This window comes from Crassostrea angulata, chromosome 5, assembly GCF_025612915.1.
Source record: "Crassostrea angulata isolate pt1a10 chromosome 5, ASM2561291v2, whole genome shotgun sequence".
Taxonomy (NCBI): domain Eukaryota; kingdom Metazoa; phylum Mollusca; class Bivalvia; order Ostreida; family Ostreidae; genus Magallana; species Magallana angulata.
Window position 1 is genome coordinate 25403912 of NC_069115.1, and position 25588 is coordinate 25429499.

A 25588-nucleotide genomic window follows, 5' to 3' on the forward strand; every position below is an offset into this window, starting at 1 on the left:
CGCGCATAATTTTCGCGCATGTAATATTTTATAATGTTACCCGTTGCCAAGTGCGTTGCTAACGCTGAGGGTAATAGTAGATATTATTAACTGCGTCTTAACCAATCAGATTTCAGTATTTAACATGAAAGTATAACAAAGAATTTTAATGTATATATATATTTACACCCACCAAGTATTTTTCCCTCTATTTCTTACGGAAACTTATAGTTAATTCATAGCTTCATAGAAACAGCCAGACTGAAATCTACACGCCATTTATCGATTGGTCGAAATCTACGGCGGCTGAAACTGACAAGAAAGTGACAGGATTGAATTTGACACACCCTGTTTATCGATTGGTCGAGACCTACAACTACCTAAGAAAAATCACGGACTGCACGAACTAACCATGATGATGTCAGACTCAAAGTCTCACTGGAGACGATTTGGCTGTTTCTTTTAGCTAACGTACAAGCTTATGTACATTAACAGTAATTTAGTGAATTTTACTTACTTTTTACGCTCAATTTAAAATAAAGATGTTAATATAAACAATAAAATGCTCACTTTGGTGATTCATGAATCACCAAAGTGAGCATTTTATTGTTTAAATATTTACAATAATATCATTGTAATATTTCATTTATCTCGGAATTCGAAACGTTGAAAGAGAAGTGTTTTGTTCTATGTATGAAAATTGTCATTTTACATTTTTATCAAATTTTAATAAATGTTGTTACCTTTTGCTTAACTTATACATATCAAGTATAGTTCTAATTTTGTCACCCTGTGGTGTTTGTTGATACCGTTTTGTGTTTGATCTGCGTCTATTGACACATTCATGCGTGTTCTTATGAATTGTTGATGAAACTATGCTGTTAACGATTTCAGTAAAGTGGTTAATGTGGCACTCTGCTATCAGTCGTGCAAAATGGATCGAAGGAAAACAAATATATAAATGATGAGGCAAACTCCTTGTCTGAAAGAGTAAAACCAATGTTCAATTTACCTTGGCCATCACGCAAACACCGCTCAGTGAGTATAGGACGTACTGTATTTACATGAGGGAGGAATGTCCGTCATCCAAGGTCACATGTATTTGCTGACATATACATACAATTTTTCGCCTAGGCATTTTTTGAAGTACATGTATATTAGTAATTCTGGCCTTGTTTTATGGTTCAATAGAAAACATAAATTTTAACTCAAACTATCGATCTGCTTGATCATTGTTGAAAATATCTCCCGAAAAAAGTATTCCATTCTAGGAAAGACAAATCGACCATCCCCCCCCCCCCACCTCTTCCCAAGGAAAGCCTGGCCCACTATAGACCCCCTCTTCTAAAGGGAGCAGGTTTTATTTTTAACTTTCTTTTATCTTTAGCTAGCTATGTATACTAAAGTTCTATCCATTCCCGGGAAGAATAATTGCAATTTACTGTAGCCTAAATTATTTTTTATTTTTTCAGCAAGAAATTTCTAAAATCTCAGACATACTCTAATTTTCATTTCCCGGTATCTAATAAGCATTCATTAGAATAAATTAAAGTGGTATGAAACACCTGTCGATATTAACTTCATTATTTTCAAATTTTACAACATTTAACCAAAAAATATATTTTTAAAATTTTTGGAAAGGGTGAAATATATTAAAGCTCCAGTGGAATTCGAACTCGTGACTTACATGAACAGATCCGTAGTTTACGCTTACGCTGTTATTGCTACAATTTTTTGCAATGAAAACTCTTATAAAATCATACTCGATTTTATTGTTTATTTCGATTAGAAGTGCGTCACAACATGAAAATGTCCCAAACCACCTTAAGTTGTGAATGGGTATTTATAAACACAATGTTATGGGATTTGGATAGCTTATAATACGCGGAAGGGGGTACATGTGTATTTGCTAAACGATTATTTTTCCACCTATTTTGTACCGTATATTAATCATTTTTTAAAAACACATCCTTCAGTTGGCGAAAATGAATTGAAAATTCTTATGTAAACCGGACCTTCTCGATTGATTTTTTCTTCATTCTTTTTAATTCAACTTCTCACCTTCGCTGAAATGGGTTGCATGTATTCAATCACGTAGTTTTTATTTTTAGGGTCATTTCTCGGCAACATTCGGTATTTTATTGGGACTGAATAACATTTTACACGAACCATTAAATTTACTCAAAACACATAAATGTGTCTCGAAATCTCAAAATACATAGACTGAAATAACATTTGAGTTCAGTATGGGATTGATTATTAGTGTGTAAGAACTATACAGATTTGATCATATATGTAATGATATAATTAATTGTTAATCTAAAAAGCCTGCAAAAATCATGGCAACAGCATACAGAGAGCTATTTCTGTACTCTGCGCAAGCATAGCTATCAGTCGTGCAGCTCCAAACAGATCTACTACACAGTTTTATAGAGGCATTCTTCAGCTGTCCGATAGTAACAACGGACACAAACTTGTATCTGGGAAACTTGAGCGCCTTCACAACGTCCCGCGCTTCTTCGCTGAGCGTTTTGGATAAATGGCGGCAAAGATTCGGCTCATACTGCACGTGTTTTAGGGCAATGCTGAGTATATGGTATAAATGAGTCTGTACAAGATTTGGGTTAAATTTCTTCAGAGGAATATTGATTGTAAAGTTCCCGGTTTCTTCGAGGTTCTGTAGTCTTGTTTTTTGGTTGGTCAGTAAAGTTTTGGCGATTTTGTTAACGGTAAATGCTTTCGTTATATCAATCATAGGCTCCAAGCTAGGACGTCTTTCGGCATCAGGCGTTTGTAACAAGTCCGAGGGAACGTCTTCTGCATGAGAACGAGTGTTAAAGGAACTGATGTTGGCCGCCTTCATTAGTTGGACAGCTTTGGTTGATATTATCGAGGACATTTTAACATCCTGTTGCCTGTCCTGAATTTCCTCTGGCTTTCCAATGTCTCTGTTCGGTGTGCCCTCGGCCGTTTCGACTTGAATCTGCAATGCAGTTTGGAAGAAGTCAATGTCTGTGCCAACCTCAGAAACGGTCTGCCGTGAATTCGAAGTCGATCCCTAATAAAATAACCAACTACTGAAATAAGATATCTTTACATGGAACTCGGAGAAAACATAATTAAGTTGCTCCTTTATAAATTGATTTATTAGACTGATTGGTAACACGTTTTATTATCTTTTGTTATCCAAAGTATCGTTAAAATCGGGTGCATTTTCAATAACGAACGTACATATATTGCATATGATGCAACAATATATATATTTTTTTTCTTCGCGTTACTATTGCAGTAGATCACATACTCGTTCATTTGATAGAAAAATGTTAATTCGATAAATGTATGATTACCGAATAATTACGAGAAAACTTAATTACCTGCAATTAATGGGTTTACAGATTTTATATTTTATATATAAATTCAAAACAACAGAAATATTTGGGTTTGTTATCTTGTGGAATACGACTCACCTGTGCCATTTCATGAATCTGTTCTTTAGGTTGTAATAAAGTACAGTATACGTGACATACCAAGCCTTCACGTAAGACTACGTTCTATCTCTGTCTCTCTATCTATATATAGTTACATGCACTGTGTACAAGAAGAAAAACAGCCAGGTGCTATAGGACATACATGTATTAGTTATTCATGGGATCGTTAAATATGTATGAACGTCCACATTGAATGAGCATAAATACTCGTCTTAATTCTATCAGGGTGTCAACTTGGAATAGTAAAGATACCCGAGTAATAGGAGTAACGGGTATTTGGTGTCAAATTGGTTCCAGATAGGTCACTGCTAGGTGCCAGGTTTCCTGCAGTTGTGTTCAGGCATAGAAAGTATTAATTAATTCATCTATCGCGTGTGAACAAAGTCCAAATATACAAAGGGACATATTACATGTACATATGTTTGAGAACTTTTATAATTTCGTTATTTGAATATAATTATATGTTCAATTATAGATCAGATTTTACATGTGCATATAATCAACGGAAGGAAGTGAATTGAAACTCCTTAACTGTATACATGTAATACTCCATAATTTAGAAAAATCGGCTCTGGTATTTTATTTACATTTTCCTTTTTCATAATTTCCCCGTTTATTTATTTTCAACACAAAATAGCCCAAATTTTGAATATTGTAATGATCTGGTGTATTTTATAGGTGTATATTTTGTGACATACATGTACTATAGATAAATATATGCCATGAATATGATAGGAATATTCACGGCCACAAAGGCAGCCCTGAGGTACACTAGATAGAATGTTCTATCGTAATGAAATGACAGCTGTCCTACGGACCCGGATTAACCTGAGCGCAGCCTGGTCACGGTTAAATTATTCTTTCAAGAAGTACACGTGCCATCACCCCGGCTCGACGCTTTCAGGAGAAGAAACAGATTATAGAACCTCCCCAAGAAACACATTTTAGTACCATTGGAACCATTTTAACAAGAGCTTGGACTTAAGGTAGTTGTGTCAAACAGCACTGAGACGTTGGTCTGTCTATTTTATTTCTGGCCACTCAGCCATGGCTCTAAATTGAAATCAACAAGATTTGTCTGGCTTTTGACTCGCTAAGACTACGCAATCGGTGCACATTTCGCTTTTTAACTTGGTAGATGCAAGGAATATAGTTAGCTACGCCCTCCTGAAAGTCCAAGGTCTTGTTAAAATGGTGAACCAATTCAATGATGTAAAATTTTATTATTATATATGTGCTATGATTTTTGATGTACTGAAAGTTTGGGTTTCCCCTGCTCCAATATTTTGTGTGATCGATTTTGATTCGTTCGATTTGGAATTTAGCCCATTTTCATGATATTTGCGTGTACATGTGTATACATGTATGTCCTCACACTAGCACCCACTTCTACCTACATCTTAGGTTTGAGGAGACGCCACTTTAATTTTATGATATGAACAATGATTCCGTTGTATTTTTTAAATACAGTGTACTCTCACTTTTTTATGAAAAGCAATTTTAAGATAAATTTTAGTTTTTGCCTATCCCTAACATCCAACAGTGAGAGTGAGAGGTGTACTCAGCCCCATCTTTTTGATAAAATAAATAAATCTCTCTCTCTCTCTCTCTCTCAAAAAACAAAAACAAAAAAAAAAACACACACATATTTTCGCAACATGTGAACCAATACATATTATGGAATATTAATAATATTGATATCTATTCATAAGATTTTATAAATATTTATATAAAAGATGTAGAAATTAACAAAAAAGGATAAAAAAGAGAATACAATGTACATTGAATAATTATCGGGTTCGCGATTTTGAAAAAAAATAACCCTAAGAGGAACCAACTGATCATGGAATATCCTATCATATCGTGCATACAGAAAGTTATTTTATATGAAACTAAAGCAGTAAGTATTGATTGGAAATTGTAAAAGCTGAAATCATCGGTTTTGCAGTTATCTACAGTCGTTTTACCGGTAACGAATCAGTATGCGGTTTCGTCGCGTGCAGGCCACTCTAATCAGGACCTGTACAATCTCTACATAGCTTAATTTACCTACCTGAAATAGGTTTTATTAGCTACCTTTGTGCAATTTTGCTTTGCAGACAAAAAGTCGCAAAGAACTGTCAACATATATTTGTACTGTGTAGTTTTGTAAAAGCAACCCATAGCAAAAATAGTTAAAACATCTTCTCTTTTGAGAAGTTGACAGGCATAGCCTACATCCACTTCTCTTCGCAAGCCCTCAGATTTTGATGCTTAAACTAATTTATACAATCTTTGCACGAAATGATTTAAAAGAAACACTAAAAAAATCAGACCTTCTCTTTGTAATATGTAAACGGTGTGACCGTTGGACCGAGCGCAGATTTAACACAGTGCAGTTTGATTTTTGTATAATAAAATCTATTTAAAACGCACACAGTAGGATTCGCCAGCATATGGTTGCCTACTCAAATCATTCGTCAAAGTTAAACTAAAGGTCGCGTGCTCAGTCTACATTATGACGTCATATTTCAGACGTAAAACGTTCAAGTTTTGTCTTCGGAAATAGCCGAAGAGAGTTACGTGATTCCGAATTTTTTTTTTATTTCTTCTTTCATTGTTCGTCAATTTAATTCATATGAATGCCAATGTAATAAAATTGAATACTTTATTCAGTATCTAAAAGATCAGGTCCTTGACGTTGATGTTTTTGTTTTCCATCTGATAATTTGATAAGACATACATAGAACAAGTCGTGTGTCTTGATTGAAGCACTATTGAAACTTATCTGGATTCCTTTTTAATTTCTTTTAATTCAAATTACCTTCTTTTGAAACACTGGAACTTATTTAATCGAGTTTATGGGCAATAAACATCGATAAGTACCAGTCAATCAATGATCGAACTAACTTTTTAAAAACAAAATGGCTGCCAACATGGCGGCGCCCAGGGTTGGAAGAAATTTTTTTTGGCCTTAGTACCCCTGATTCAACTTTCATTTTTCACTGATTTTCTTATATATACGTGTTACCATTAATCCTCGCTTCGCGAGGCGGGCTTCGCCCGCCTCTCGCTGCGCTCGGTATGATGTAGAGAGGGTAGACGGACATCTCGGCCCAACGACACCTCGGCCAAGGGCGTTTGACACCTCGGCCCAGACGGGTCGGCCCAAATTTATTGACACGTCGGCCCATGTAAAAGACACCTCGGCCCAATGAATCTTTAGGTTCTACTTTTTATCTCTTTCTTGAAGATAATGACCACGACATTAAATATTGAATTGGTGCTAAATGTGATAAAATTGTCAGATGATATTTAGCATCAAAATGTTTGTACAAGACGCGCACATGATCATTATATTTAAAATTAGTATGATCATATTTATTTAATCAACACTGAATGATTAGTATATCGTTATTACACAACATTAATGAATAAAATATTTTTTATGTGGAAGGTTAGATAGAAACAAACCTAAATCAACTTTGAGTGAAAAGGTCATGTCTATTGTTTTTAAATTAACATCGATATGTACAATAAGCGCGCATAACTTCGGACATCGGGTCACACTTGCATACATGTATGACTAAACCTGTCAATCAAACTCTGTGTATTTGTTTCATTGGATGGTCACGCGTCTCATTTTTTTTTCGTCAACAGCCAATAGAAATTTAATGACTTTAAGGTTGTCGAAATCTTATTACTTAACTTTTTTCACAACAATAATAATAGAATATGTGAATTTTGTAGATCGGAAAGTTCAGGAATTGATGACACACTTGAAATATATATTAGTGTTAAATCTAGGATTTTTAGATATTTAGATATTTTCATAAATTTATTAAATCTACAAAGATTGACCAGAAAGTGGACACAATAAAAATATTTTGCGTAATAATGAAATTAAATGTCATGATGTGTTGTTTCTCTGACAATTTTGTAAATCTGATATGGGGTGGTAATCATTGAAAGGATATATATGGACTTCGGTGATTAGATTGTCTTATAATTAACTGCTCGTAATTAAATCTTCATTGTCACCCGTGACACGCGTTTGCGACTCAAAAAGAAAGTGCTGCATCCTCTTGTTTGTTTAACTATTAGTGTCACTGTCGTTGTCGAAAATGTCGTCATTTTCTTAATTTTACTTTCTTGCTTGCTAACAATTAGAACTTAATGGTCTCATTGTTTTATTAATTCAATTTCATTTACACGTCTTTGATATGTTATATTTACATTTAACATTTAAATCAAATATTTTTGTTTTAATTTTGCTTGAACCGAGATGTCTTTTACGTGAGCCGAGGTGTCTCAAATTTTGGGCCGACCCGTCTGGGCCGAGGTGTCCTGGGGCCGAAATGTCGTTGGGCCGAGGTGTCGTAGGGCCGACATGTCTGACATTCGTAGAGAGAATTAAAGTATCAGGGGCCTAGATACTTGGGGGTGGGGGAATGAAAAGGGGATGGTTGGTCCTGTCCTCAAGCACCTGTGCCAAGAGCTATCATTTGTGATCGAATATATAGGGGCGGATCGAGTTTGATAATATACCAGAAGTAGTGTACATTTCAATTAACTGACAAATGAAGAAGAAAATACTTATTGTGGAAATTTTATAAATAAAGTTAATGTGATTTGCCTGCATTTTGCTGTATGTCCATTGATCAATATATGTCGCTAAATAATATTTCTATGAAATAGTGAACCAAATCTAGGCATACTATACATGCATGGTTCTTTTCATCTTCCCATGTCAAGGGTTATTGATCCGCTCCGCTCTACATAAACCCTTGACCGAACAGACAATGTATATGCGGGTCAATGGTTGCGCCATCTAGTGAGAGTACTCATTTTTGAACTTGTGTGACCTCTTTTTTTTGACCAATCAGAGAAACGGGTATTAAACAGAAACACAATTTTTTAGGATAAAAATACACTGACTAACCAGGATCTCAGGTACACCTACACGTACATCATAGTTACACAGAGTAAGTTGTTAGCAGGCAAGCCGAAGCTTGCGAAAGGGGAAATGATTATAAATGACAAATTAATTTTTTTTTCAACATTTAAAAAATATTGATTTGTATTGTTTTAATAAGTATACTCGTAATGTAATGACCCCTACCCCTTGTATGATTAACAATTACATAGTATGCACACCAGCAGGAATCTCTTTGAATAAGATGTGCGCGATTGGTACACTGATTGATGAGTGGCTGTCCCAGGCTCTTAGAAAAGGAAAACAAATGTTAAAGGTTTATCAATACATAATCTCAAGATGCTTTTTATACAGTGTAATGAAATTATGACCTCTGAGTATAATTGATAAAATTTCATCAGAACTTCTGATTTCCTTATGTCCTCTCACTAAATCCATGTGTATGTTGTTATACTTGTAGAGATTCTATATAGTAGGCTCCAATTCTACGGAGAGCAGGTATCGAGTTTTAAAGATAGATAGAACCGAACCAAGGGAGCTTGTCATTCATGATGAAAAGGTAAGATTAATTTTATCTCCAAAAAACCTTATACTGCACTTGCAAGGAATTTGTTGAAATCTATGTCAGTGTTCTCCATTGTCTGAAATTTTATCATGTTGGAGGTGTCAAGAAGTGTTTAAACACAATTTTTTGTTCCAACAAGATGCCTTTCTTCTTGCAGCTCAACCAAGCTTTTAAACAGAACCGATGCTTTGTTTACAAAGTGATCATTAAAACATGGAGGATGTGTGTACTATACATACATGGCTTAATGCCCTAGTGACCATCATAATTTCATCAGGTGGCAGTAAAATATATAACAACATAACAGCACACAAATTGAAGGACAGAAAATACAAACGAAAATCAGGATTCTGTTTGTTATGAATATTTTTTTTTACTAAAAGTTTGGTAGATAAAAAAAAAATCTTAAAAAACTATTCAAAATTACCCCCTTCTCAGTGATTTTTTTAAAATCATTTATCACTTTGACCATGTTCATATGCATATAGCCCTTTGTCAATGACTGTGAGCTTACCATATGTGCTCTTTGTTAGTTATTATATGCATTTTTTTCTGTAAATGCTGTCATAACATTTCTTGACTGAATTCTTTTTGAGTTTTGAAATAGCTATATGAACACTTCTACAACGATATCATTCATTTTATGCTCATCAATTGCTCAGCTTTAGGTAATGTTAATTAAAAATTGTTTAGTTGCCCTCTCACAGGTGTTTTACATAACTCATGATAATTCTATGACCAGTTTAAGCATTATACTGCGTGTATTTCATCAGTTGTTTGCCAAACTGAAAGGATTTTCTATTTAAACATGTCCATGTTTATAACTGAAAGTGGTTTTGTCATAATTCATTCATCTAACTGTTTTGATGGAAAGATATGGGGATTAACTTAATAATTACATGTATATAATTTTGATATCTTGAAAACACAAGCTCAAATGCTTGGAAACAAATAAATTTCATTGGGAAGACAAAAATTTGTGATTTTGTTAGACTGTGTTCAGAAGTTGGTAGTTGATATTTTCTGTTATTTCTCTGGAAACAGTTTGAGTAATTGTATTAGACTGTGTTCTATTATTTTATACGTGCAGGTTGAGTACAACAAACAAGAAGTTAGAAACCTTCTGACCATGATCCAGTCGGGGAACCTAACGCCAGAGAGCAAAAAACTCGACTCTGCTCTCATGAAGACTGTGTCTGCATTTGGCATAGCAGGTTTGTAAGATCTTATTGTAAGCTTTGCTACAATTTTAACCAGTGTTTGAAATGTTTCAGAAAACTAAGCGGACATCATTTCATGCATGACTGATAATCTCAAACAATACATAGGTGTTGGAACGGGGGGGGGGGTCAATATGCTAGATTTTAACACACCCAGTCAGGCGGTTGGTTGGATGGATTTTTTCAAACACTAGGAAAAAAGAAATAATCACTTTCTCGATATTTTTCAAATGGTTTACCAATTTCAGTTTATTTTAAAATGAACTGACATAAATATGTCAAATAACCCCTAAAGGGGCCTCACTTACAAAATGAGTTTAGGTTATAGCATTTCCTGTGATAAAAAAGCAAAAAACATGCTTACAAAATGATAATTCTGGTTATTTTAAAGTCTATGAACAATTATTACCTGGGAGAAGTAAAGAATGAAGACATATTTCTATACACAAACCTGTCAAGGAGAATATTCGCAAACCCTGCATGGTTTTGATTTTAGTAAATACGCTTGCACAATAGTTTTGAAGGCCAAACCCCATAACACATTGTGATGTTAATATTTATGGGTTATCATGGTTATACATACCGAAAATTGTTAATTTTAATGAAATAATTAGATTGAGTTCATGGAGAAATTTTTAATTTTCTGAAAGTTTATACATTTGTGAGTAGTAAAAAAATACCAAACTCAATCGGAATTTTTTTTCAAATTGGTTTTTTTAATAAGGTGCGCCCCATTGTCTCTTTAATGAATTGTTTGCTGTAATTCATCATATATAATACAGTTGGTCCACTTATGGTAATTTGAATTTATAACTGTGAAATAAATGATAATAAGTTGATGTCCATGATATTTATTTGCGGTACATGCAAGATCCTAAATATTGCCCCTCAAAATCTGACCATTCCATGGTATTGTAAGGACTTATCGCATGTTTTCAAAATATAACTGCATTTAAATGATACTCATTTTGAATTCTTTGTACCTATGATAATTAATTTGGGTTATTTTTCTGCAGATGAATTGCAAAAAAGGGAAATGTGTATCTCCATGTTAATATCATTATCAAAAACTTCAGGATATACATGTATTTCTTGGTCAGGAGGTATTGAAAATAGGTTTGTTCATTCTTTGGTTTTTAAATGGTTTTCTCTATTTCAGGATTTGTAAGATTCTTGGAGGGTTACTATGTGATTTTAATCACAAAGAGACGAAAAGTTGCCCTCATTGGGCCCCATGTTGTTTACAAGATAGAAGACACCACAATGATGTATATTCCAAATGATACTGTGCGACAAGCCCACCATGAAGAAAGCAGGTAAGTTGGTGAACCATCTTAACAAGGTGTAACAAAATACACTGTATATTTTTCATCAGATGGTAATGTAAGTCACTATATGGTACATTTATACCATTCATAACAAGTTGTAAGATAGACCACGTTTCAAATTACTGTCGATTTTCCCACTTGGTGAGAATCAAAGTTTATGTCAGCAGCTCGCTAGACTTAGTCGGCCGGTTGCTTTGCCAGCATCAAAGACATGCCCCCGCCACAACAATCCATGTGGTTGAAACATCGCTATTTCATCAAAAATGATGTGCCAGATTTTTTTAAAAAGTTTCTTTTTTTTCTTAATATTTCATGTTATTATTTATAGTTGCAGCCGATTATGCTAATAAGAATGAACTATTTAATATCAACATCTTTCTGGGTTGACCCCTGAACCCCATACAGATTAGTGAACTACATACTTGTGTGTAAGGTATGCTGTAACATCTTAGGTCTTGCAGAGCTGCCAACCCTTACAATTTGACGTAAGGCTTACAAAATTAGCGTCTAAAATAAATTTTTCTTTTTATTCCTCCGATTTTGCTTATTTTCCATAATAGTTTGGAATACCGGAATTTTCATATCCGGCCGTGTACAGTTTTACTGTTATAATAAATATAGTCATAATCTCAACAGCACTTACTCGTATCTCACTTCACCTTTTGGAGGCCGATTTTTGCAATCGCATTCATGTCAAAATGTTTTATAGTAAACCACCAAAACGTGTAAGTCGTCTGGAACTTCGAAAGGAAACCAGTGAAAATAATAATACTCCCCCTAAAAAAAGAGGGCACAGTGGAATCAAAACTATAAAAAAGAATATATTGTTAAATATGACTGTATAACGATATGGCGGGTATTTTTTATGCCAAGTGCATGGTTTGTGGCATTAACATTTCACACGGGGGAGTTAACGGTGTAAAGAAACATAAAAACAAGTAATCATCAACAGGCTGGTAAAAGTGCAAGTTTTTTCTAAGAAAATGGACAATGTTTCTGCAACAACAAAATCAGATTGTTTACTTACGCTTTTTTATTATTGAACACAATCTTTCAATAAGTAATTTAGGAAAATAAGATTAAGCTATTGTCATGAAATAAATACCGGTAAGAACTTAACAAAGTAAGGAAGTTAATGTATCGATAAAATTGTCAATATTCTGTGACCTATGGTGTTCAGGAATCAATAAAAATTTGTCAGTAAAAGCATTCATATATGCATGCAATATATATCTATCTATGTGAATAAATACTGAACAGTCCTCCTATCAAAAGTCATAAAGAATTACATGTATCATTAAGATAGTTACATTTCATTGATGCTGGCAAAGCGACCCAGCCAGCTCTAATGCGGTTGTACTGCGTGGGAGTTTCAGCAGGATGTCTTTATGCTGGCGAAGCGACGGGCGTCTGGATTTGGCGAGCTGCTGACAAAAACAAGACTTCACCAAGAGGGAAAATCAGCGACATTTTGAAACGAGCTCTATAGTTCAGTTGTGGTACATGTATGATTGTGTATATGATGAAAATGTGCACATTCATATCAATAGATTAGTAATCATGTTGATCGTAAGTATTGACCCTTCACGGTAATTGTGGTACTGCTCTATTGCAGGGCAAAATAACATAGTTTAAGAAATTTCAAAATAAACAGCGGTAAATGTCAGTTGTTTCATCTAGATAAGTCATTTAATTACTGCATACAGGGTTATTTTTGCCTTGTGTAATTTTCGCCCTACTACACTTGCAGTTTCGCCCAACTTGAATTCGCCCAGAAACAGTGACTGTTGTGTTTAAGGAAAGATAATTTGAGGCATTGGAATTTGCCCAGTCTCAAATTTGCCCACTTACAACTAGGACGAAAGGGGTGAAAATAAAACGAGGACGAATATTTCCCCGTATATGGTATCTACTGACTAAAACTTTGCCTAAACTTATCAATTTGCCTTGCAAAATAATAGTATTGCAGTTACCATTGAAAGGATCTTTAGAGTTTTATTATTCCATTTTCAACATAAGATGCCATCTTAGGTGTCTTTCCGTGGATTTAAATTGAATAATTGTAATTTATTACTGTATTTAAATGATTTTAAGAAGAGAGATTCAGATTATTCCTACTTCTTTTCAGGTATGTGAAAATGTTTCAAAGTGTGGACATGTCGGACAATTTCTACTTCAGGTTAGTGCAGCTACCACATTTTATTTGTTGGAACCAATTTTCGTGGATTCTGAGTTTTTTGCTTATTCATGGGGATGTACACATGTAACTTCGTGGATGTGTCAGTTTTCAGTTTCAGTAAGAAAGATAACTCTTTCTAAATTTGTTTTTGTTGAGGATGTAAATTTGTAGGGGAGGGCTACCCAGGAATACCACGAAAATTGAGTCACCATGAATTCTAATAATTCTACAGTATAATTATGGTGAATAATTATGTTTCTGTGTTGATGTTAGATGAGCATCTGCCTTGTTCATTGTATATAACAGGATATTTGGCTATTTGTTCCAGTTACAGTTACAACCTAACACATCGTTTGCAATACAACATGATGCCTACATTATCCACTGGCCGTCAGACATGTAAGTATAGAAATTAAGTGAAAATGTGAACTACATTCAATATTGATATTAATAGTGTTTGATTTCATTTATTTAACAGCAATAACAAACAATATAAAGTAGACTTTAATATTACAGCTGCGCCATTTTATGGAGTGAGAACTAAACCGGCAGATAAATTTGTCTGGAATTCCTATCTCCTTCAGAAATGTCGGGAAGTGGTTCATCCGGACTGGCTGCTTTTTCTTATCCATGGATTTGTTGACCAGAAGAGTATCCTTTTGACATTACAGTGAACAGGTTACCCATGTGTTTACATGTACAGGTGCAGAGGTACAAGTCTAATTGATGTTCTGTTATAATTACATAAGTATACACATATATACAATGTACATGTACTAACAAAGTTTATTTGATTTCATAATGATTAGTGACAATTTGTAGTACAAAATTAAAGAACTGTGATTTTTCAGAATGTATATTTTCCCCCAAGATTTTAAGGGGGAATTTAAAATAGGGTGATAAATTTCACAACTGTGTTTGGGCAAATGCTCAGAGCTGTTCATTAAATAAGAAAGAGATGGTTTAGGCTATTAAAAAAAGAACAGCGGAGTTGTGAATCAATAGAAATATCATGGTTATGTTCATTTGAACTACACATATACATACTACACTTACTTTTTTGTTTCACCTGTACCTAGAATCAGATTAAACCTTCACTCAGTATGATAAATGTCCTAGATTTGAGTTACGGGTATGCCACAAAGTTAGGATTAAAAATATTCAAATAAACAAGCTTTTCTGATAAAAGTTTTTTTCTTGGAAGTGTTTTCTGTTTAAAGACATTTGATTTCTTAACATATTGTAGACATAAATGTCTATGGAAAATCAGTATATCTGACCCTTATTGCCAGAAGATCAAATAAATTTGCTGGGACCCGATTTCTAAAGCGAGGAGCTAACTCTGACGTAATTGCATTTTGCTTTTTAGGTCACCTAAGTCGCTTAGGTGACCTATTGCAGTTGGTCTTTGTCCGTCGTCATGTGGTGTGCTTCGTGTGTTGTGCATTAACAATTTTACATTAATTTTTTAATTTCTTGAAAATACATTGCCAATTGTTACCATTTTTGGTGTGAATAATCTCTATTGTAAGAGGAATCTAAATTTTGAAATTCATGGCTCTACCACCCTGGGGGGCCACAGGCAGGGCAAAATATGCAAAAAAAGCCAAATTTTCAAAAATATTGTTCTCTACTCCCACACATGTGAGGAAAACACTGAATGCATGATTATGATGTCCATGAATCCCTTTGCTAAAATTTTGAAATTCATGGCCCCTGGGTCAAGGGTTCAAGCCCTAGGGCTTCACTTTAGGTCCTACACTTTATTATGACATTAATTAAGTTTTTAGCTTAAATATAGGTTTTATAGTCATTTGTGAAAGATTTCAGGAAGGAAGGTGGTTGATATTACACTATTAAGGTGGAAGGCTACATCGTCACAACATGTCTGACTTCCGTTCGAAACGCCATTGTGTTCCGGATTGATAACATTATGTCGTGGTACAAAATAGCTATACACCGATTAATTGAACTCTTCTAACTAAGGAGATGAGATAGGAATGAATCACCAAAACGCTTAGAAAATGTGTCAATTTTCTTTCTGTTTAAAGCTTTTAACTAACATTGATTATCAGCTGTTTTGTACGGAAAACGTGGAATCTAAATAATATACCGTTTCCCTGCTCTGCTGCTATTGGCAATACATTTTTGTCATGTCATCTGCAACAGACGATCATACATATGTGGCGGATTATCGATATAGGTAAGCAGATGTCAAATTTTCATTTGAACTGTATATGTATGATGAATATAAAACGAAAGTACCGTAGTACGATCTCTTGAATTGATCCTAATTAACTTCCCAAATTAAAAAAAAACATTTGCAGTAAAAGACTTTCACTGAAACTTTGACATTAAACTAATGTATTTTGATTAAAATAGATACAGCTAGGTAGCCATAGCAGTGGAAGCCCGGATTTGCAAGCCAAATGAGGGAAAGACAGAATTCTGAAAAGGAGCATGTTTTTCATTTCCACACATGCATGTGTATCACTATGGACATCTAATGTATGTATTAATATGCATATGGTTGTTGTTTATAATTGCTATTGTATATAAAAAAGTAAAAGGCAATTTATAATATAATTTTAAACTACTAATATTTTGTTCTCAAGAGTTAAATATATATAATGCATTCATCAATAATATAATTTTTCAGCTTCAAACATTATCATAAGCACTACTTATCTTATATCTACCTATTTAGCATATACTTGTTCCTTTTTTAATTTTTCTTCGAGATTTTTATTAATTAAAAAATTGATCCCAAGATATTTGAGACCATGTAAAATAAAGAAAGACAACTCTTAAACAGGATCTTTTATACCAAGATTTTTGCAATAATGAAGTATTTCCTTTACTTTTTCAATTTCATTCAATTTCTTTTCTTCATCCCATTCACCAACGAATATTGTTTATATTTTCAGGTTTTTGTGGGATTTTGTCCAGCAGTTTGCCTTAAAAGAATTTTTTTATATTTTAGTTTCAGATTTATGTGGATTCCAATAAAAATCATACAAACTTCATTCATGATTTTTTTGTTTTTCATTTCTAAACTTAATAACATTTCACTTTCATAAGAATTTTAAAACAGAAGTGTTTAAAAATTTGATAAATAAGGGGTTATCTGGAACCAGACTGATATTTTAAAAATTCTCTAGAAAATAGTGTATTGTATTTTGAGGTCTATTATTGTTGAATACTGTGCCTAGTATTGGTAACAAATGCATGCAACAAAAATCTCCTACACTTATTTGGTGTAGAGATCCACCTTAATATAATTTTTCTACTCCAAAATGAAACTCAAATTAAATGCATATAATTATGTTGATTGAGCCTCTTTGACAAGTTTGTATATGGGCTAAGGTACACAGGTGACCGTTGAGGCCAATTCGCCTCTTGTTTTATTAATTAGCTCATCTGAGAAGAAAGATGTCATATTGTCAGAGCTATTGTTGTTTCTGCCACTAACTTTCTACTATCCAATGTCAATTATAATGGGGAATATCATTTAAATCATTAAAAAGTATTTTGAATTTTAAAGCATTATTAACTTTTTAGCTCACCAAGAGGAAGTTGGGGTGAGGTTAAACTTTACCCCCGATGTGGGCATCGGCGTCCGGACCTAGTTGAGGTTTTTGTTGCAGGTCCTTTATCTAAGTTATTACTTGCATTATCTTCACCAAACTTGCATGGATGATGCTTCTGAACCTACTTATGAACTTGAAAGAGTTAGATGCTGAATTTGGGTGATGAATTTCAGATGCTGGAGAAGGTTTAGGTTTTTGGAGCAGGTTAAAGTTTTTGATACAGGTGCCCTTTGATAGCCGTTCCTAAATTACTACTGGTCCTAATAACATCACCAAACTTGCATGGATGGTGCATCTTATGATACTGATACACTTGACAGGCTTGAATGTTGAATTTGAGCCATAGGTTTCAGATGCTGATTGAAGTGAATGTTTTTAAAGCTGGTTGAAGGTTTTGGTGCAGGTGCCCTCTGATGATTATATTTTAGTTATTACTGGTCCTAACTTCACCAAACTTGCATAGATTCTAATGAATCTGATTCACTCCACAGATAAGGATGCTGAATTAGAGCCTTAGGTTTCAGATGCAGGAGGAGGTTTAGTTTCTTGGAACTGGTCACATGTTTAATAGATAATAGTACTATTATGATACACTATCAAACAAAACATTATCATATAATACAATATCATGGTATTATATCTTACTATTACTTATTAGGTTAGTTACTGACTCACTATGGAAATATATTGGGTTGATCAATCTCATTTTGAATAGTTTGAATAGTGCTTCAATCAAGAAACACGACTATAGTTCTATTGTATATTTTATCAATTTGGAAAATGGAAAATAAAAACATTAGCATCAAAGAACTGATCTTTTAGATACTGAATAAAGTATTCAATTTTTATTACTGGTAGTCAACATATGAATTAAATTGATAGACAATGAAAGAAGAAAATAAATTTTTGTTGGAATCATGTAACTCTCTTCGGCTGTTTCCGAAGACAAAACTTGTATGTTTTACGTACGAGACATGACCTCATAATGTAGACTAAGACACGACGTTTAGTTTAACTTTGGCTAATTATTTAAGTAGGTGGATCCCACTGTGTGCGTTTCAAATAAATTGTTGTACACTTATCAAACTGTACTATGTTAAATCTGCACTCGGTCCAACGGTCACACCGTTTACATATTATTGTAACATATGATACTATATAGTATTATATTATGATATTGTATTTATTTATATGATGAAATACAATTATATATAACATGATACAATACCATATCATATATTATGATACAATATCATATCTTGATACAATACCATATATAACAATATCGTATTGTTTCATTATAACTATATTACAGAATTATATTGTATCATATGATATATCATATGACACAATATTGTATAGTATAATAGGATGCAATATCATATTTTATGTTACATGTTCTTTAATGATTAAAATTTTTAATTACAATTACGTATGAATTTATTGTTTGATTATCAAACAATTTTTAACATGATATATGACATTGTGTCGAGCCACACTACAGTATCCATGAATATCCAAGATCAGTAACTATGATTTTCATATAAGTGTAATATGATAAAGGTGGTCTCATTAAGGTGATGCCCCATCTCGATGAGCCTTGTAATTTGTGATTACCTATGTTTTGGATACAGGTGTTGAAGAGAGTGTGACAATTTGTAAAAAAAATGTTGAATATGAGAAATTGAATAATTATATTGAATGAAAAAATCATAGTCTTTGCGTCCTTTTAATCACCAGTAACTGATAACGAATATGTATGCCAGGTAAGTACAGGGTTCATAATTATGTGTATCATAGGACTGGAGATAAATTGCATGGTCTGTCTTTTCTTTGACAGGGTCATGTGGCCAACGAAGTGGAGACAGAGCAGATTGTGATTGACAGCTCGGTCACCTTTCTGGAGAGGACCAGCGTCACTTCTTTCGTCCAGATGAGGGGCTCCATTCCTTTGTACTGGTCACAAGATGTCACTAAGATGGTTCCCAAGCCTCCCATTATGTGTATGTAAAGATAATTTTGTATTGCTCACATTAGATTTTACATTTGTATTTAAAAGACTCAAAACCCAGACTTGTAACTATGGAGATACGAACAAGTTGGTAGGGTTCATTTAAAGTGAATTGATAGAGTTTGTATAAAAATTTGTTCCTCTTTTTTAGCATTTTTTAGTGAAGAAATTTACTCCTTTGCTATTCTTATTTGGGATACTCTGGTTGAATATTTTGGTAGATCATAGATAACAACTGTTTTTGTACAGATACTGTAACCCTTATTGTGCTGGTCACTGCTGAATATTAAATACACACAGCATCATATTAATTACAAATTCGTCATTTTATCTAGTGGACCAGAGCGATCCTTACGCAGGGGCGGCTGGTCTCCACTTCAACCAGGTGCTGGCTCGCTACGGCTCACCGGTCATCATACTGAACCTTGTAAAGGTACTTACAGTCACATGATCCCACCAGAAAACCATTGACAGTGAACTTCAACTACTTTATGTTTACTGTTACAACCATACATTGAATTGTAGAGGAGGGAGAGAAGGAGACATGAGAGTATACTGACTGATGAGTATAAAGCTACTGTGTCCTACCTCAATCAGTTTTTACCGCCGGAACACAGGATCAGATACATGGGCTTTGACATGGCACATATCAGTAAAAGGTACAAGAACTATATAACTATATTTTTCTGCTAATATTTGTAAATATTTTCATTTCAGATTAAAATATGTACACGTATTATTTGTAATTTTAAAAGATAACATTAAATAAACAAATTTTTGGGATTTAATTCTTTTTATTGGAGATGATATTCACTGCAAAATTTAGCAAAGAAATATTCAATAGATTACAGTGACTGTCTTTTTTTTCCAGCAAAACAAAGAATGTGTTGGTAAGGTTGTCTCAGATAGCTAAGAAGTGTGTCAAACAGACAGGCTTCTATGTCCACATGCCAAGGCATATCAGCAAAGAATTCTGGGATGCACCTGAGTAAGTAGAGAGTCCCTAGTAAGTAAATTCATGGTCAAAAAGATATCTTGAAGATAATCCAGTCTTTTTTTCAATGGTTTATGTATTTGAATTTGTCTCTTTGGCAAATTGGAATAGAAGAAGTGAAAGAAGATAACTGCTTTAATTTGTAGGTATAAGGGCTTCCAGGGTCATAAGACTGAGTGGGGGTGTTTACAGACGGGGGTGGTCCGTACAAACTGTGTGGACTGTCTGGACAGGACCAACACTGCACAGTTTGCTATAGGCAGATGTGCCCTGGGGCATCAGGTATGTAATATCGGTTTCATTATGACTTTGTTAACGTATGTGTATAGTTTTGTATTTCTATTTTATGGCCTACTGTCTCCTACTTGTTAGTTGATGGTCAGTTGATTGACCAGACATGAGCTGAATTATGTATTTCATATGAATTATATTGAGTCTTCTCATTGAAAAATAAGTGTGTTCAGGAGTCCTAGTGGATGTAAATTGTTATAGCATAAGATAACATTCCTTGCTCCTTTGGTGTTGGCATCCTTAATTATTTAAGGAATAAGGAATCATTCTTTGAGTATTATGAGGTGATAATTTTGGTCGGGGTGTGATCAAATCCAATAAAGCCCGAAGGGCTTTATGATAGATTTGATCACGCCCCGACCGAATTTATCACCCCATAATATTCAAAGAATGATTCCTTATTACTTATATCTATATAATTTTGAACCATCGTACGATTATATATTAAATATGAATAACCAAACCCCGCTGGCGCCTCAGTTTGCCATTATGAGTTGTATAGTCCAAATCAATACATAGTGTTATCACAGGCAAAGACACTGGAAAATGTAAATATATTATTGTTAAAGGCAATTCTAGATCTAAAGTATTGTTGTAGATGATTTGAATCTGCATCTTATTTTTTTTGTTAACAGCTGTTTGCCCTTGGGGTGATTTCCAGTCCTGACCTGGAGTTTGACACAGACTGTCTCAAGTATGACATTGATATTTCTGTACACTTTTTTTCATACAAAATATACATGCATATCTTAGCTCAAATTTTCAAGGATCTGTTATTCAGTGAATATTAGATTTTGTTTTTAAAAATTTGTTTTGATTAATAGATGATCGGTGAATGTTAGATTTTTGGTTGAAATCATAATGAATGTTAATTGTTGTAAAATTAACTACTAGACTTTTATACGATTTGATCTTCTGTGATTGGATAATTATGAATGATTGACTTGGGCATCAACATGAGGCACAAGGCTTGTTTCCTTGTCATATCACTCAACACTTTCTGGTTGTCAGTCTTTTGATGTAACGGTAGGCCACGGTAAAAGCCACATCAATGGGTTTGCTGAATGTTCCTTTCATGTGTTTAGCTAGTATTGTTCATATTGTAAACATGAGTGTGGTTAGTAAACAATGCAAATTAAATTATGATTGGTAATCTTCAATTTGGTAACTTGTAAATGCTATTTGTTAAACAATGAGTAAACACAAAGCATGAATGTGAACTCGAAACTTACAGTAAGCACAAATTTTTTTTAAACCATTAATCCACAGTGAGCAGAAACAAAATAGTGAGAGAGCATTTTTAAGGGGCTGTACTCAGTCTGTTACAGTGTAGCAACTTACATACCTGATAATCTTTCTAGAATGCTTGAACACTTGTATGAGGCACATGGAGACACTATTGCATTACAATATGGAGGCTCTCAACTCGTACACAGAATTGAAGGCTACAGAAAAATTGCCCCCTGGACTGCACATTCCATTGACATAATGCACACACTGTCTCGATACTATAGCAACACTTTCTCAGGTATTGCACAAAAGTAAAAAATGAATGGAAGTTCAATATTTCTATGGTAATTTTTCTATGAATTTCAAAATAAAAAGTATATACTGTGGTTTCATTAATTTTCGTGGGTACCAATTTTCGTAGATTTTCTGAAAACCACAGTTTCAAGGATACGTAATTTCGTGGCCAATGATCCTATCAATACAAAATGTCAGTTGTAATTGAACTTCAATGAACATTTAATTTCATGGATCAACTTAACAACAAAATCCACGAAAATTGGTATTCAACGAATATTGATGAAACCACAGTAATTTATTTTATTTGTATAATATGCATCTGGTGGTTTGCAAAATTAACCAGAGAGGTGACAAATGCACAAAATACGAAGAACATGTTATGTACATAATCGTGATGTAGTACAAAAAGAATGTAATTTTATGACAGATTGTCCCACTGAGTTGAATTTATTCAACTAAATTCAACTTACTTTAAATCATTTATTCAATTTTTCTTAACAGCTTCTGATTGCATATATTTATTGAATGTGGATAAAATGCACTTCTCGAATTGAATAAAATACTTAATGCTAATGGATATTAATCATCACTAGTTCTCAACTCGCTGTTTACAAATAAAAAATTACATGTGGTAGTTTAAATTATTCATGTGATTAATATAGACATGTTTCTAGTGCTGTACATGTTGTAAATGTATTATATTTGGTGTGAAGAAGAATTGGAGGAAAATAGTTTTTGAACAATTTGGCGTGGATTTTAGTAAGCGTATTCCTGAATGTGACTATTTTTATACATAATTATATACATGGCATTTAGCAATGTACTTGATTTAGCGGAAGCCGCAATCCGCCAAAAACACTAAATAGAAGACACAGCCAAATGAACTATGTTTACAGTATGTTGTATAGCTTTGAAAATTTGTATGTGGTTTGAAAATTTAAAATGTGAACTTCCAGATCTGGAAAAACAAATAGCTACAAACATCTTCCTTGGTCTGTTTTTGCCGGCAGAGGGAAAACCTAACATCTGGGAACTGCCCACAGACTTCTACCTCCACAACAGAAATGTCAGGGCTGTGTTAGAACATCTCCGATTTAGGTACTTGGTTGTGTTAATATTGAATGCTAGAAGCATCAGTTATGATACATCATCTGCATGTAAGACACTCTTGGTTAAAGAAGATATTTGCTATAGACAATAGTAACTGTTTTGTAACCTTTGTGCACATATTGATATTAGCAGCCTTCACGGCTGCAGGTAGACTGCAAGCCCGAAGGCTTTTACATCAGATATAAATTATTTTAAACAGAAATACCTCAGAGTCTGGGACGACGGGTAAAAACAAGGGGGAACGAATTATTAGATAATTATATAGGACATGAAGTGGAAAATAATCCATAAACTACCTTTCACAATAACAAAAAACTGTAAGTTTCAATGGTTCCAATACAGAATTATTAACAAAATTTGAGCAAGAAACTCATTTTATTCAAATTGAATTAAAAAAGTAAACTCCAAAATGTGTATTTTTTGTCACAGAGAACAGGAAACCATAGAACATACGCTGTGGGTTTGTGATTGGGTTCAATCATTCCTAGAAAATTTTAACATTTGCTGGATAAAAGCAAAGATATCCTAAATATAATTTTTCTTTGGTTGAAATACTATATTTACACAGTAAAGTGTTTCTTATGAAGTGTCATCTTTAAACCTCTTCTTTGAAAGACAGAATTTTCTTATTTTTTTTTTTATAATAAATGGTGAAAATGAGATTTTTGATACTCATTGGACATGGAACATTTGGAATCCAGTTCTTACTGGACACTTTTTTTCTTTCTCTCCTCTCCCCAATCTCTCAATCAATTCTCCAAAAGAAAATTAGCACTTCTGTTATATCTGGAATATTAAATATGAAATTATATCATAATATCATATGCATTATATGTCTGCAGAATGTGTGAGAAAAAATAGCTGATTTGAGTTAAATTACCATGATTGTATTTACAGTAAAACTCGTTTAGTACGAACACGGATATAGCGAATTTTCGAATTTATCGAACTTTTTTGGACTCCCCGGTGAAAATCTTAACAAATCTTTGCAAATTTTTACGGTTATAACGAATTCGGATATAACGAATTTACGTATATAGCGAACTGATTTTGAGTCCCAGTTTAAAAAAGTATGCACTACCAATTAATAAAATAGTTTGAATGAATTTTTTTTCATATAATTTTTTCAATTCACAATCTGATTATTAAAGGTATCAAAGTAATGACTTTTTATTTTAAGCCTCAGCGAAATTTATAGTCTGGTTAATGAAAACATGTATATAGTGAATTCGCTATAGATATTATACATGTACCAATTCGTAATACGGATATAACAAATTACGGATATAACAAAGTAATTCCATTGGACCCTTAGACTTCGCTATAACCGAGTTTTACTGTAAATATTAATCTTTCATTCCATTTCTTCATTTTTACGATGCATAATATACACAGATATGGCAGTGGGGTTTTTTTCAACATTTTGGTGGGTGCATGTTACACAAGTATGTACTATACAGTCATGAGACTTTATAATAATACTGTAACGGTATTTACTTTTTGAGACGAAAGCTCAGAACTCAGCATTAATTCCTATCCCTGTATTTAGTTGCAGCCAGTGGTGGGAGGTTCCTGTATACAGATCTCTGCCCCTGCCATATGAAGAAGGTAGAAATTTGTGTTACATTTAATTCAGTGTTTAATGTAACCTGTGAGGGTTGGTTAAGGAGATAATATAAACCATATGTTTTTTATATCATTTTCTCCAGTTTGATTTTACTTTTTGGTGGTCTACATGGTACTTGAATACTTGCAGTATTTGTTCAAAATTGAATTAATTAGAACTACTTATTACCTTCCCTCAAAGGTTTTGTATTTTACAGCTGAAGTTAAACATAGAATGAACTTTGGACAGCCTTAATGCACAAGTGAAGGGCTACACATCTTGTTTGCAATCTATTTTTGAAATACTTTTATCTCAGAAAACATATTTGTTTCTTTTGTTTGGTAAAACAGCTTGAATACAATATTGAATTAAAACGAGTTGACCTATCTGAATAAGAAGACCTTAAACACTTGTTAGCATTTTTACTCAGAAAAGAAGAAGTCAGACAGCAGCGTTGTTCCAATGAAGGGCAGAGAGGAGTGTTTGGATAGCTATGATGAGTACTACAGATCAAGTGAAATGACCTCCATCCATGAACTCTTCTCCTACACCATGTCTCACTCCGTCAGGTAAGTACCTCATCCTTGCCAATGCTAGATGTTTTAACAAGTTGGATTTGTTTATCAATCCTTGTGAATTAATCTAAGTTTTGTAATCTCAGTAAGTTTCTCACCCTGCAAGATGCAAAATGGTAATATGAATTGTAGAAGTAGGTTATCAATCCTTGTAAAATACCTAAAGTTCTGTAAACTCAGTAAGTACCTCATTCTGGAGCTGACTGAAAG

General features: G+C 33.7%; 2 protein-coding genes and 1 long non-coding RNA gene across 4 annotated transcripts in view; 2 read left to right on the forward strand and 1 right to left on the reverse strand.

The window, feature by feature from the left end:
• Positions 1–1741: 1741 nt before the first annotated feature.
• Positions 1742–3539, reverse strand: LOC128185096 (uncharacterized). The gene is made up of 2 exons (XM_052854772.1): positions 3447–3539; positions 1742–3037 (listed from the first exon to the last, which is right to left on the reverse strand). The coding sequence occupies exons 1-2, from the start codon at positions 3453–3455 to the stop codon at positions 2294–2296; spliced, it is 753 nt and encodes a 250-aa protein (XP_052710732.1). The 5' UTR covers positions 3456–3539; the 3' UTR covers positions 1742–2293.
• A 1734-nt stretch (positions 3540–5273) lies between these two features.
• LOC128184230 (polyphosphoinositide phosphatase-like) overlaps positions 5274–25588 on the forward strand; it is a 29788-nt gene continuing 9473 nt past the window's right edge. For both annotated transcript variants that reach the window (XM_052853612.1, XM_052853613.1), the window contains exons 1-18: positions 5274–5367; positions 8843–8941; positions 10038–10161; positions 11327–11483; positions 13624–13674; positions 14003–14073; positions 14191–14325; positions 14921–15021; positions 19105–19267; positions 19611–19708; positions 19801–19934; positions 20147–20263; positions 20416–20551; positions 21196–21254; positions 21922–22088; positions 23044–23185; positions 24747–24805; positions 25234–25372. In XM_052853612.1, coding sequence (XP_052709572.1) covers positions 5311–5367; positions 8843–8941; positions 10038–10161; positions 11327–11483; positions 13624–13674; positions 14003–14073; positions 14191–14325; positions 14921–15021; positions 19105–19267; positions 19611–19708; positions 19801–19934; positions 20147–20263; positions 20416–20551; positions 21196–21254; positions 21922–22088; positions 23044–23185; positions 24747–24805; positions 25234–25372 — 2009 coding nt within the window. In that variant the 5' untranslated portion in view covers positions 5274–5310. The remainder of the gene's footprint in view (positions 5368–8842; positions 8942–10037; positions 10162–11326; positions 11484–13623; positions 13675–14002; positions 14074–14190; positions 14326–14920; positions 15022–19104; positions 19268–19610; positions 19709–19800; positions 19935–20146; positions 20264–20415; positions 20552–21195; positions 21255–21921; positions 22089–23043; positions 23186–24746; positions 24806–25233; positions 25373–25588) is intronic.
• On the forward strand, positions 15048–17954 carry LOC128184231 (uncharacterized). The gene is made up of 3 exons (XR_008243708.1): positions 15048–15877; positions 16057–16182; positions 16602–17954. It is a non-coding gene; the product is annotated as an uncharacterized LOC128184231 (long non-coding RNA).